General features: G+C 36.9%; 1 protein-coding gene across 1 annotated transcript in view; it reads right to left on the minus strand.

The window, feature by feature from the left end:
- MYO15A (myosin XVA) overlaps window positions 1-16,015 on the minus strand; it is a 628,913-nt gene that overhangs the window by 153,983 nt on the left and 458,915 nt on the right. Inside the window, 5 exon segments of the mRNA XM_053694925.1 lie at window positions 2,717-2,835; window positions 2,944-3,059; window positions 4,229-4,304; window positions 9,096-9,155; window positions 11,860-11,981. Coding sequence (XP_053550900.1) covers window positions 2,717-2,835; window positions 2,944-3,059; window positions 4,229-4,304; window positions 9,096-9,155; window positions 11,860-11,981 — 493 coding nt within the window.

Consider the following 16,015-nt stretch of genomic DNA (forward strand, 5'->3'; position numbering starts at 1 on the left):
ACATATCAAACCCTAGAAAGTTTTGGAAACTCATAAATAACTTACAAAATCCTCCAATCCACTCCCAACCCACCACTGTCAATGTGGACAACCATACCCTGCAACTCCCCTTAGAAGTAGCAAATGCCTTTAATAGTTATTTTGTCAGATGGTCCACCACCCTGATTGACAAACTAATAAATGACACACATCCTGAAACTACAAATGTGGATCAGGCCCTACTAAATCAGCAAAGACCCAATATAGAGAAGTTCAATTTTAGACCTGTACCCATCAATGTCATTAAGAAACACCTTAATAATCTAAAAATGAAAAACCAGTCTGGACCTGATCAAATCCCAGCAATGCTGTTGAAGCTCAGTGTGCCGGCAATTGCTAAACCGGTCACAACCCTAATTAACGAATCCTTGGTGTCTGGATACATACCCAAACTTTGGAAAACTGCAAGAGTAGTGCCTATCCATAAAAGTGGGGAGTTAACCTTGGTTTCTAATTATCGCCTTATATCTTTGCTCCCAGTATTGTAAAAAATCTTAGAAAAATGCGTCCATACGCAATTATGTGAGTATTACCAACAATCTAACTATCTGACCCCTGATCAATCAGGTTTTCGCCCGAATCACTCCACTACAACTGCCCTCCTAAAAGTTTGCAACGACATCCAAACTGGCATGGAACAAGGAGACCTAATTGGAGCTATTTTCCTTGATTTTGCAAAGGCCTTTGACACAGTAGACCACGACATACTACTGCTCAAACTAAAAAACTCTGGTATTGCTGATCATATGTATCGGATCGATCACAATATGTCTCCATTTCTGACAGCGACTCCCTCCCTCTCCCAGTCACGTGTGGTGTACCCCAAGCTTCCATTCTCGGCCCCCTACTATTTACATTATTTAAAAATGATATGCCTAATGTCTGCAAATCCTCAACTGTACACATGTACGCAGATGACACGGTAATCTATACAAACAATTCCGATCTGCGCAGCTTGAAGCAGTGCTCCAAGACCAGTTCACAGAGGTAGAAAAGTGGATCTCAAAAAACAAACTCTTCCTAAACACTGACAAGACTGTCACAATGATCTTTGGAACGGGACCTAAATTACACCAATTACAAAATTTCCATGTTCGCATCAAAACAAAATCCAATTGCACGCTGATTGCAGTCCACTCTTTTAAATACTTAGGTATGTTGTTAGACCCCAATCTATCTTTTGGCCTCCACATAGAAAAACTTGCATCTAAACTTTATCCAAAACTAGGTGCCCTGTACAGAAACAAATCCTGCCTCAGCCCTACAGTAAAGGAAAAGATTGTACAGCAAATGCTGATGCCTATCTTGGATTACGGGGACGTAGTATATGCACCTGCACCGCAAACTCACCTTAATAAACTAAATACATTGTATAACTTGTTCTGCCGCTTTGTGCTACAATAACTACAGGACCCACCATTGTGACATGCTAAAAGAACTAAACTGGCTGTCGCTGGAATCCAGACGCACCCTCCATCTTTCCTGCCTTGTGTTTAAGAGCCTTTCTGGGAAGCTCCCACCCTACCTGAGCAGAATGCTCTCCCCTGCTATTCCCACCTCCTATAACCTACGATGAAATACCAGCACATTATTTAGCTTGCCTCAATACAAAAAGAAAGCAGCTCAATCCTCCTTTTCCTACAGAGCACTACAGTTATGGAATGACCTCCCTCACACTTTAAAAACTTCCCCAAGCCTATTATCCTTTAAGAGATCCCTCTCTACATATCTCAAAACAGAATGTGCCTGTCATGGGTGATTAAATATTTCCTACCAGTTCTATGTTAAATGTTTGCATATATTGTGTATTATTATTGTTTTTGTATTTTATTGTACCCTATTGTATCAATGCAATGTTTTGTGGTCCCAGGACATACTTGAAAACGAGAGAAATCTCAATGTATCCTTCCTGGTAAAATATTTTATAAATAAAATAAAATTTCACCACCGAAATGAATGAAGATATGCATATAAGACATGTCCACAATCGTGCTGAGACTCTTTCTGAATGTTTCTTTATAAGACATTAAATTATTGATTATCTGATTAACAGACTAGATCTTCTTTGCAGTTGAAAGAAGCTAGACAGAGCGCAAGGGCAGGAGTAATTAGATATACACAAGGTTAGTGCAGGCAGCAGAGATTAAAGGTCCAGGGTCAAACCAATAGCGTCAATAAACCAGAAGATCAGGAACAACCAGCACTAGATACAATATAAACTCTGTAGCAACTGAGCACTTGATACAGGATTAGAATGAATAACAACATAACTGTCCCACGACAAAAGTGTCAGTCCGCAAGCCTGAGAGTGCCAATGTACGCCTGGAGAAAAGGCCAGCAGCCACCTATTGCAACAAGCAGTCTGACAGAAAGCCTCACTCTCGCTATGTACATGAATAGAAGTAAGAATGTAGGGCCTGCTAAGTGTTGTCACCTATATGCAAGTAAGGAGAAGGAAGGAATCTGGTTATCTCCATCCCCACTTGGATAGCAAATTTAACTTCTGGTTAGTGCTGCTTGGGTGAGACAAGAAAAATAAATATTGAGAACTGGAAGACAGTGAAGGGGAGATGTAAAGAAAGGATAAGGATCAAGAAAATAAAGTGAGACAACTATCTACTAATCTACCAATGCTGTCTGTCTGGAAAACCATCAAACCAACCAATGTTCACCCTACCTGTAACTTCTTAGGACTCGTAGTTGTTCTGGTGTCGCACTTTCACTCTTCAGCATTTTAAGAAGTTTAATCCCATTGTGTGATACTGCAAGGATTTGAACACCTGTACCGACACTGCCCTATATGAGAGGAAGCAAAGTAGACATAAGCAGCTATAGCTGGTGAAGATGAGAGCATCTTGAGCAGGAAGCTATGGTTAGTCTTCTTATGACTGACCCCAATCTTACCGCAGCTGGAAAGAGCCTTGAAAAGTAGACCTCCAATTCTTCCCGGGCCATGGTTACAACGTTCTTTTTCACCGTTTCATCTGCCATGGCATTAACTGTGTCCAGCCTGTACTCAGCTACAAAAGAGACTCACATTACTACAAAATATGATTTTATATCTGAGTAACTGTTTTATTAGTTATGATAAGGAAATAAAAACCCAGACTTACAGTATATTATGTACTATAGGTTGTATAAACTTTCCAACCTTCACTAATAATCAGTTGTAACCCAGACAGATATGACATTTATTTCTTGTTTTCTCCACTATAAAGGGACATTTAAAGGGACAGTAAACACCTTGTAATTACAAGACATTTCTGTTGTGTTGCTATAGCATAATATATCAGCCAAATCTTACATTTTTTAATTAAAGGGACACTAAACCCCTATATTTTTTTTCATGAGTCAGATAGTTATTGCTACTGCGAGCTTGCGCTAGCAATTAGTGCTCAGAAAATTAACCAGAGATCCGAAAATGTTTAATCATTTGTTCTGCAGTTACTTTCTTTATTTTGCCCTATTTTCTTTTAATATAATCCTTACAATTATGTTTTTTACTACCCCGGACAAGTGCACAATACAGAAGGCTGGTAACATGATAGAAAGGGATTGTTTGATCAGGGCAGAAGCTAATGTATCTATGTTCCTACTTAGATGCAGAAAAGTGAAAAAAACAAAAAACAGAACTTTAGCAGCAAAACAATATCCTTACATAATATGTTTAAATGTAGAGCGACTTAAATATCCATTTAATATACATATTGTCATGGCTTTTCTGAAAATGAACACACATGAATTTTGGCTGGATTGGAACTTTGGCCAAAGTGTTTTAATAAATAACATTGTACACCATTGTATAAAAATATAAACCTTTTATTAGGAACACAAAACCCATAATTGTTTTGATCAAATTTGATTCATTCTCTTGGCATCCTTTGTTGAAGAAAACAAAATACACATGGGTGAGCCAATGACATGATACATATATGTGCAGACATCAATCAGCAGTTCCTTAGGCTACCTAGGTATGCTTTTCAACAAAGGATACCAAAAGAACAAAACAAAATACATAAAAGAAGTATATTGGAAAGCTGTATAAAATTGCATGCTCTGTCTGAATTATGAATGAAAATTTTGGGTTTCATGTCCCTTTAAATAACAGTAAAATTAAAAAATAAGCAACCATTAGGCTACCCAAGGTAAAAAGGCCAATCCATTCCCCAGTAATATTGGTGCTGCTTACCTAGCAGGGACCTCATCTTTTCTCTCTCTTCCTTGTTTATTCGGATGCAGCTCTCAGACAGGGTATCGCTGATGATCTTTTAACAATAACAAAGACAATTTTATCTGCATTCAAAAGATACATTTGTAGAAATGAGGAAGTCAATGCTTCCTATAATGACCTTACCATAGATAGCTACAGACCATTTCAGTCTTTTTCTTCTGATTATGCTATCCAAAACAATTTACACATTATTTGTTTGTGTAGCTTCAAGTTAGGCATCTATTATCTGGCATAGGGCAAGATTACAAGTGGCAAGCTATTTAGCGCTTTATCTCGAGCGTAAACTTCGCTATAAGTAATCTTTTAATGCATGTCGGGTTACCCACGTATTACAAGTTGGAGGCACGACCGCATAGAAGTTAATGGAGAGCGCAGAAGAAAAAACCTAACACCTATCATTTACGTGCTAACAAGACAGGAGTTATGGATATTTTACATTCTAATGTTCATCACAGACAGAACAATGTACTTTTTATTGTAGATATATATTTATATATCTGTATATACCTATACCTGTATATCTATCCCTATCGATATATAGGTATAGATATATATTTTACATTAACATTATCACATACTGCATATATAGAAATACATATTTAATAATAACAATTACATAATTTTTATGTGAAGAACATTAGAATGCTATGTATTACACTACGCGTTTTGCATAGAAACTATATATATATTTTTTTACAGTATGCATAATAATTGTCAATAATTAGTATTAATATTATTTTTCATATTTCTTATTTAATATTTAAATAATAAGATTAGTAATTCTTCATGTGCACCGGGTTAGACCTAAAGTGTGAAACCTGATGCCCATTATGCAAATGTTACATTCCTATGTTCTTCACGTAGAAAACATTTAAAAGTTATAATGTTAATGTAAAATAGATATCTATACCTATATATCTATAGGAATAGATATTCAGGTATAGGTATATACAGATATATATTAAAATATGTTTTTACAATAAAAATATCATTGTTCTGTAAGTGAAGAACATTGGAATGTGAAATAGTCATAACCCCTGTTTGGTTAGCATACGAGGGATCAGTGGGTAGAAAACATTAACGCGGTCGCAATATGGTGAAACTAGCTTGCGTCAGATTTTGCTGACACAGACAAACTTTTTACTATCAACTTGTAATATGAGCTCAACCAATGCACCCTAAAAGTTAACTTCTTTCATGATTTAGATAAAGCTTACAATTGAAAATATTTTTCTAATTTACTTCTATCATCAATTTAGCTTTATTCTCTTGGTATCCTTTCTTGAACGAGCAAGCAATGCACTACTGGGAACTAGCTGAACACATTGGTAAGCCAATCACAAGAGGCACCAACTAGCATCTGTTGCCCAGCTCCTGAGCCTATCTAGATATGCTATTCAACAAAGGATACAAAGAGAATGAAGCAAATTAGATAAAAGAAGTAAATTGGAAAGTTGTTTAAAAAATGTATGCTCTATCTAAATCATAAAATATATTTTTTTGAGTTTCATGTCCCTTTAAAGTGCTGAATTCAAGAAGTCAAGACATTTTTTGAGGATTCAAAAACATGTTTGCAAGTGTGAGAGTACGCCAAAACACACTATTGTGATCACGCTGAATCACTGTTCTGCTTGGTTCCTTTGTTGAAAAGCATACATAGGTATGTTCAGGAACAGTAATGGCCTACTAGAAGCTAGCTCTTGTCATTGACTCATCAGAAGTGTTCAGCTAGCTCCCAGCAGTGCATTGCTTCTCTCTCTTTAACCAGGGCCGCCACTAGAAATTTTGGGGCCCCTGACTCAACCATTGATCAGGGCCCCCCCTTTGACTTGTGCAATTTTTGACCAAGTGACTAAAACGTATATGCACTTTATTCTTAATTGTCTATTTAGACTTGGAAATGTTGTAAAAGTAGTAACATACACAAACACACTCAGACATAAGGATTCACATATAGACACTCTAGCAGACACGCAAAGAAACACACTCAGACACAGAAACCCAAATAGACACTTAGCACTTGTTTACATTGACCTGACAAGTAATGAGGTAAACTACAGTTTTGTAAAAAAAGGAGATTTAGAAAACAAAATATGGAGTTCTGATTATCTTTTTGTAAAGGAAGATTAATTTGACCCATAAAATGTAAACTCTGATGTACATTGTTTAAGTATACAATACTGTGTCACATTTGTTGCTGAAATATATTAGTAGCTAGGATACTGATGATGTCATAAACCACACCCACAACAAGTGTTACCAATTATGTTAAGTGGTTTGCTTAGGAATATATAGCAAGTGTTTGTAAACTATTTTATTATGCCTGAGGAAACAGTCTGAGACTGAGAAACGCGTCGCAATTTATTATTATTTTATTAAAGTGATTTTAACTTTTACTAAAAACACTTGCTGCCTATGAACTGGTTTTTATCTGAGGATATCACTGACCTAAAGACCACTGAGAGGACTATTGCATGCTGTATGCCACGAGCTAAGTCTGTTGGGTGACTGAATTAATCCCAGCCTGTCTCTATAGCATCATTGGGGATGCTTCACCAAATGTGAGTTCAAAATCTTATACTACTATCTGGTGTGGAATCACTCTAGTCATACAATACTAGGCCATATAGGCTTTTTTGTGTTTTCTATTTTACACAGACCCTGAACAACTCGAGAGGCCGGTCTGCTGGGTGACTGTTATAGATCCCAGACTGTGTCATTTGCACCTATTGAGGTGCTTCAATACATGTGAGTTCAACTATATAATAAAATCTACATACATTTGGAAACTACAATATTGGGCCATGTGGCGCATCTGTCTCTGTTTGATATTTTAGATTGTAAAGGAAGATGACAGCTAAATTATGACAACAGCATGCAGTGGCTGAAAGGAAGGGCCCTGAACTGACTAAACAATATTTTAAAGGTTAAATGGTGGATTGGTGACTTCCGTAAAGGTCTTGTTAGTCTCAAAGTCTGTAGAAAGATGTGAATAATTAGTAGTAAGGTCAAAATGTCCTAAAAAGGAACAGACAATGGACACACACACACAAACTCAAACTTGCACATACACCCAAGGAAACACAGACAGAGACAGCCTCAGAAAACACAGAAAGACATACACACACACACACACACACACAGAGACACCCACAGAAAACACAGAAAGACATACACACACACACACACAGAGACAACCACCTGAAAAACACAGAAAGACATACATACACACACCCTCACATAGACACCCACAGAAAACAGAGACATACATACATACATACACACACACACCCTCACAGAGACACCCATAGAAAAAGCTTGAAGACATATGCACACACCCTCACAGACATCCACAGAAAATGCACAAAGACATACACACCAACCCTCACAGAGAGACCCACAGATAAAAAATACATACACATAGAGACACAAACCAAAGCACAAAGACATAAACACATACACCCACAGAAACACTCACAGGAGGAAACATGTATGCACCTTGCATCCCCTAAATCAACAGTGTGTGACATGCATGATAAAAAAAAAGGCAGACATTAAGAGATCACTTTTTAAATAATCATATTTGTAAATGTGCAAACAAAAATAATTCTGTGAATTCAAAATTGTACATTAATGAGCTGGGTAGATGACTAGATGAAGAAAAGTACCTTTAAAAGGTTGACATATGTTTGTTTGTTTTTTCCCTATTTTCCCCAACCAAGAGCACCACTTCAAATATAGTGTACAAATTTTCCCATATGTCAGCTGTACTTATTGATTTTGAAAATGCTGTACTCTTTATGGTCTTGGTGGGACCATAAGCTGTGGTACTCATACCATTAGATCTGGTTAAATGCAGGATTTAGGCTTGTTGGTATGTATTTCAAAACTAAGTCAGCTGTAGTGTAAACTGAACAGTTTTAAGTTAACCTGTCTCATTTCAAACACTGAGCAATCTTAGTCTGAGAGTATAAAATTTTATGCAGATGTAAAAATCTTAGATAAAAGATAAGATGCCTCCTTGCATCTGGAAAGTCCTTGCATAAAGGGGCAGTAAACTGGAATGTAATATATATATAAAATGCATATCTGCCAAAAGGGCATCTACCATTTGTGTATTGAGGAGGAAACATTTCTGCATGGTTTTAAATATAGAATTTCTACAGCATTGTCAAATAATCATAAATACACTGCTGCTAAAAAAAATTGTTTTTATGGACCCCTAGCCCCACCATACAACTACTACCACACTGAAGTTACAATCCAAAATTGCACAAAGAAATAAAAAACATTTGCTAAGTAAGTCCTACCTCCTCTTCAAATTAAAGTGATCTGCCGTCTGACTCACACACTGTACAAAGTGCCAAGTCTGTCTCACACTGAGCATAGTGGTTTAGTGCACACTAAGAAATCCTCTCAAATGCTAATACTTTACTCCTTGTAATAATATTTCCCATGCTCAATTAGCACTCTGCTGTAGTACCCACTGGTGGCTGCCAAAATTATTATTATTTTTTTTTAGTTCTTGCCTCATGGGCCCCCCCCTGGCTCATTGGGCCCCTGACAGGAGTCACCCCTGTCACCCCCTGATGGCGGCCCTGTCTTTAACTGTATGTTTAACACCTTTGTAAGCAGTTGCGCAATAATAAAGTGCTGTAGCTCACTACACTGAACACCTTGCTAAACGTTGTGCAAGACAATTTACATGATAGACTGGAATTGAGACCACATACAGAAAATAAATAGTAATTTTATGTTATGAGACCCACAAAAATACAACAGATTTCATCAAACAAGCAGACAGTCTGATGTAATGTACACTCACTTGCTTAAAGATGAGATCAAGGATTAAAGGGTTATTGAAGCTGTCTCTGGGATAAAAAACCTGCAGGGGCGAGAAAAGAGTTTAGGTCATTTTTGGAAGGCAGAACTACAATTGTCCAATTAGAATGTTTATTGGTAACTTTTAAATATTGGACTTTATCAAATGGAACAATGATTGGTTCAGCTTGTGTGTGTATATATATATATATATATATATATATTATCTACTATCTATCTATCTATCTATCTATCTATCTATCTGTCTGTCTGTCTGTATATCTGTCTGTCATTTTTGGAAGGCAGAACTACAACTGTCCAATTAGAATGTTTATTGGTAACTTTTAAATATTGGACTTTATCAAATGGAACAATGATTGGTTCAGCTTGTGTGTGTGTGTATATATATATATATATATATATATATATTCTACTATCTATCTATCTATCTATCTGTCTGTCTGTCTATCTATCATATGTCTGTCTATCTATCTATCAGGATCAAAGTTTAAAAATACTAAACTAAAAACTATAACTTTACTTTGCTTACATTTACATTGCTTTAGAGTATACTTTGCTTATATATAAACAATCATAAATAAGCAATTCTTTAGGTAGCACCAACATCTACCAGGCTAAATGTTGCAGTAATATATTAATGTTATTTTATAAACCCAGACATGATCTAGTCTAATGTTATGCCTATTTTTTTGGTCTAGTCTTAATCCACACACATTTGGGGAATAAACAGGAATATTGTAAAGTTCAGACACACACAATATTGTGCCTGCAAAATTGAAAGAAGACAAAAGTCCATCAAGTTATACAGATCCTACTTGACTTACAATAAGAAGCTGCCAATTGAACTTACATTAATACAACTAGAAAGCTGACCCATTTAACACAATCAATTATATTCCGGAATTCTGTTTCTATCCAGAGATATTATTTTTAACTATTCTAATTCTGCAATGCCTTTTTTAAAAATTAGTCCCCAGGACTGCACTCCACACTCAAGGTGAGGTCTAGCCAGAGATTTATATAGTGGCAAAAATATGCTTTCCTCCCTTGCATCAATGCCTCTTTCAGTACAATAGTATTTTATTAGCCTTAGATGCCGCTGTCTTGCCTTGCATGCTTATTAGTAGCTTGTTACCTATATGTACGCATAAATCCCTTTCCTCCTCTGTTTTGCTTAGTTCCTTTTAAATAATAGGTAGCCTGCATGTTTTTACTTACAAAAATGGAACCTTACATGTTTCAGTATTAAATCTCATTTGCCATTAACAAGCCCATTATTCAAATTTTTGTAAATCCCCTTGAAGAGCAATTACATCCTGCTCTGACCTAATCTTTTACACCACTTTATATCGTCTGCAAAAATTGAAATGTTGCTATATAATCCTTCCTCAAGTCGTTTATAAAAATATTAAAAATAACAAGGCCCAGTATGGATCTTTGGGATTCCACTAATTACTTTTTCCAAATCTGAATATGATCCATTTAATACTACTCATTCCCTGTCTTTTATGCACTTATTTATCCAGAAACTAAAATTTTTAGCAATTCCTCCTTATGAATATTTTTTGTTAATTCCTCAAAGAATCTAATTAGATTAATTTGTCATTTATTTCTCATAAAACCATGCTGATTTGAACTCAATCTTATTTACATGAATATACTTTTGAATATATTCCCTGATAATCCCTTCCTATATCTTCCCCAGTACCAATGTAAGGGGTTAATTGGTCTATAAGCTTCCTGGATTAGCCCTGCTTCCTATTTTAAAAAGTGGCACCCCAACAGCTTCACAGCAAACTTGGGATACTATGCCTGAGGATAATGAGTCTTGAAAAGGTGTAGAGGTTTGGCTATAATAGTGCTAAATTCCTTTTTGTAACCTCGATATTATCCGATTTTTTTCCTCATGTCACCTAGATAACCCTTTTATTGGTACACAATTGTGTTTGTTTTAATGTCACTCCCATTGACTCCACTCTTGTGCATATTGAAGAAAAAAATTATTTAGTATCTCAGCCTTCCCCCGGTCACTGTTAATTATGCTACCCTTTTAACATTTTAATGTGTAATGTAATTTTTCTTGCCATTTGTAGATATACTTAAAAAAGATTTTTAGGATTTGTCTTAGAATCTTTTGCAATTTATATTTCATTTTCAATTTTGGCTAATCTGATTGCTCTTTTGCATGCTTTGTTACATTCCTTATATATTTGGAATGTTGAGTCTGTACTATTTTCTTTAAATGATTTAAATGCCATATGTTTTTTCCCAATTTCTCTTAGCATACTTTCATTTAGCTACATTGGCTTTGATTTATTACTATCACTTTTATAACCTTGTGGTATGTGTTGAAGTGTATAATTATCTATTTAAAAAAATGTAATACACACTTAAAACATCTTAAATGAAACAAAGAAAAAAAAACTTTTAATGCCCCTTTAAAGTAACAAAAATCCCACTATTGTTCTTTTATGATTCAGATAGATTGCGCATATAATTAAAAATGTATTATGTTCTGTTGGTAAAGGTGAGTAGGTAAGCTAAGGAGTGTACACATTTCTATAGCACCATATGACAGAAGTTTTCCAAGAATGCTTTTGCTAAAGTTATTCATTATACGTACTCTGCTACCATCTAGTAGTGAAAAGCATTCTTGCAAAACTGTGGGGTTTAGGCAAAACTGTGGGGTTTAGGGTTAAGTGAATCTTCTGACCCATGAATCAAGTTTCTTTTTAGAGTCGTCTCACCTCCTTTCGGACATATATCCTCCAGGGCACACCGCTGTAGGTGTAATACTCCTCACTGTATTGGCGGTGCAGCTGCGTCTGGATATTCTCCTGCTCCTCAGACAACTCCCGAGATACAGTAACTGGGGAGCAGAGAGCACTGATGTTATACATGCTTTGTATCATATAGTAAAGGCTTCTTTAAAGAGAAATGAAACACAAGGGGCCAGATTACAAGTGGAGCGTGATTTAACGCTCCCCTTCTAATGTTAACTGTGCTATAAGTAAGCTTTTTGCGCGTCGGGTTGCGCTCGTATAATGACTTAAAATTACACTGTTTTTCGATTGTACGCTAACCTGACGAGCAAAAAAAGCTGAACTTAGAATTTTGTTTGCACAATAACCTATTCCCCCATAGAAGTCAATGGAGCAAAAAAGGTGGGGAAAAAACACCCTACTCGTGCACAAACACAATCACATATTCTCATGTGTGCTAATATGCTAATATGAATATTTCACATTCCAATGTTCTTCACACAGAAGGATAGGTTCTATTTATTCATAAATACATATTTCTACATATATCTGATGGTATTTTGATCCAATACAGTATATATCTATACATATAGATGAATATATATAGGTATATAGATATATACATAAATATATAGGAATATTTATTTAGAAATACATAGAACCTATTCTTCATGTACAGAACATTGGAATGTGAAATAATTACAGTAAATACATAGTTAAACACTTTGGGGCCTATTTATTATGTGTCTGTCCGAACTGATCCGATCAGCGGATCATGTCCGACAGACATCGCTAAATGCGGAGAACAATACGCTCTCTGCATTCAGCATTGCACCAGAAGCTCTTGTGAACTGCTGGTGCAACGCCGCCCCCTGCAGATTAGCGGCCAAACGGCCGCTAGCAGGGGGTGTCAATTGAATTGCGGCAATGTCTGTCCGCCTCCTCAGAGCAGGCGGACAGGTTATGGAGCAGCGGTCTTTAGACCGCTGCTCCATAACTTGTGTTTCTGGCGAGTCTGAAGGCTCGCCAGAAACACGGGGTTTCAAGCTTCATACGGAGCTTGATAGATAGACTTGACTGCAAAGGGCTCCAATGCACTTATATATATACGTATAGATATGTATTTATGTGTTTATATGTATATATATATATATGTCTGTAAATACATATATACACGTATAAATACATATGTACACACACATATATATATTTATATACACATATATATATTATCCTGGTATCATTTGTTGAAGAATCAACAATGCACTAATGGGAGCTAGCTGAACACATCAGGTGGAAGGAGGAATTGAAAAGAGGCAATTATGTGCAGACACCAATCAGCAGCTAGCTCCCAGTAATTAATTGCTGCACCTGAGCCTACCTAGGTATGCCTTTCAACAAAGCATAAAAAGTAAACAAAAGCAAATGAGATAATAGATGTAAATTGGAAGGTTGTTTTTAGCTGCATGCTTTGAGGCCTATTTATTAAAGGTCTGTCGGACCTGAACTTATTTTTTTTATTTTTTGTAACTTAGCTTTTTTATTTTTTGTACTTTAGTTAGTTTATGTAATTGTATTTAATTGTAGTTATTTTACAGGTAATTATGTATTTCTTTTAGCTAGGTAGTTATTAAATAGTTAATAACTATTTAATAACTATTCTAACTAGCTAAAATAAATACAAAGTTACCTGTAAAATAAATATAAATCCTAAGATAGCTACAATATAATTATTATTTATATTGTAGCTATATTAGGGTTTATTTTATAGGTAAGTATTTAGTTTTAAATAGGATTCATTTAGTTAATAATAGAAATATTATTTAGATTTATTTAATTAATATTTAAGTTAGGGGGGTGTTAGGTTTAGTGTTAGACTTAGGTTTAGGGGTTAATAAATTTATTACAGTGGCGGCGGTGTAGGGGGGGGCAGGATAGGGGTTAATAAATTTATTATAGGTGGCGACGGTGTAGGGGGGGCAGGATAGGGTTAGTAGGTATAATGTAGGTGGCGGCGGTGTCCGGGAGCGGCGGTTTAGGGGTTAATACATTTATAAGAGTTGCGGCGGGGTCTAGGAGCGGCGGTTTAGGGGTTACTAACTTTATTTAGTTGCGGGGGGCTCCGGGGGCGCCGGTATAGGGGGTTAACATATTTATTATAGTGGCAGCGGGTCCGGGAGCGGCGGTTTAGGGGTTAATCAGTTTATTATAGTTGCGGTGGGCTCCGGGAGCGGCGGTTTAGGGGAAAACACTTTATTTAGTTGCGGCGGTGTAGGGGGGGACAGATTAGGGGTGTTTAGACTCGGGGTACATGTTAGGGTGTTAGGTGCAGACATCTCCCATAGGAATCAATGAGATGTCGGGCAGCAGCGAACATGAAATTTCTCTATGGTCAGACTCCCATTGATTCCTATGGGATCCGCTGCCTCCAGGGCGGCGGATTGAAAACCAGGTACGCTGGGCCGGAAAAGTGCCGAGCGTACCTGCTAGTTTTTTGATAACTAGCAAAAGTATTCAGATTGTGCCGCACTTGTGTGCGGAACATCTGGAGTGACGTAAGAATCGATCTGTGTTGGACTGAGTCCAGGGGATCGAAGCTTATGTCACAAAATTCTACTTTTGCCGGTATCTAGCCTTTGATAACTAAGGCGAATAAGCCTCGCCACAAATACGCTGCGGAATTCCAGCGTATTTGAGGTTGACGGCTTGATAACTACCCCCCACTGGCTGTTCAAGATAACTTGCACAGTTCTACTGATGAAGAGTGGCTTTTCCACAAATAACGTGCCTTGATGACATCCCTGTGTAAAATATGGCATATAACCACCTGCTTGCCTTGGTCCAAGAGAGGGTAGACATGCCTCCCATATAACTAGACCCTCTAACAACTGAGGTATTACAGATGGGACATAAAAGCCAAAGGCCTCTACCGTATTGGACCACTGGCCTATTGACTACAATACTTGGCTACTGATATATTGACTGGTCTACTGACTAGTCCCCTTCTGACTGGTATACATGTATATGTACAATCACATTTATTCATATACACATATATACAGTCAAGGCCAAATGTTGGCACCCCTGCATTTCTGTCAAAAAATGCACCACTTAGTCCAGAAAATTGTTGCAATTACAAATGCTTAGGCATTGTCATGTTTATTTGTATTGGTATGACACAAAAAAGTGGAGAGCAAAAAAGCCAAATCTGACACATTCCACGAAAATCTCCAAAAACGGACTGGACAAAATTATTGGCACCTTCTCAAAATTGTAAGAAATAATTGCATTCCAAGTTTGTAATGCTCCTGTAATTTGTAATTAAAATCACTTGTATCAATAAACAGGTGCTGACAATATAGAAATCACACCGGTAACCAGTTAAAATGGTGAAAAATTTACTCAACCTTTCTGTTGTGTGTCTCTGTGTGCCACGCTGAGCATGGAAAAGACAAAGAGCAGCAAAGAATTGTCTGAGGATTTAAGAACAAAAAATGTGGAAAAGCATGGACAATCTCAAGGTTACAAGTCCATCTCCAGAGATCTTAATGTTCCGGTGTACACTGTTCCCAACATTGTCAAGAAGTTTACAGCCCATGGCACTGTAGCTAATCTCCCTGGACGTGCACGAAAGAGAAAAACTGATCAAAGATTGCAACGAAGGATTGTTCGAATGATGGATAAAGAACTTCAATCAACTTCCAGACAAATTCAAGCTGACCTTCAGGCACAGGTTACAAATGTGTCAGCTCTCACTATACGTCGCCATCTGAATGAAAAGGGACGCTATGGTTGGAGACCCAAGAGGACCCCACTGCTGACACAGAAACTCCAGATTGGAGTTTTTCAAAACTTACCTGAGGAAGCCAAAATCCTTTTGGGAGAATGTGCTGTGGACAAACGAAACAAAATCACAGCTTTTTGGTAAAGCTAAAGCCCATCACTCTACTGTTTTCCGAAAAATAAATTAGACTTTTAAAGAAAAGTTTACAGTCCCTACAGTCAAAATTGGTGGTGGTTCACTGATGTTTTGGGGTTGCTTTGCTACTTCAAGCACTGGATGTCTTGAATGTGTGCATGGCGTTATAAAAACTGAAGACTACCAAAGAATTCTGTGGTGCAATGTAGGGCCCAGTGTCAG

Source organism: Bombina bombina, chromosome 11 (genome assembly GCF_027579735.1).
Source record: "Bombina bombina isolate aBomBom1 chromosome 11, aBomBom1.pri, whole genome shotgun sequence".
NCBI lineage: Eukaryota > Metazoa > Chordata > Amphibia > Anura > Bombinatoridae > Bombina > Bombina bombina.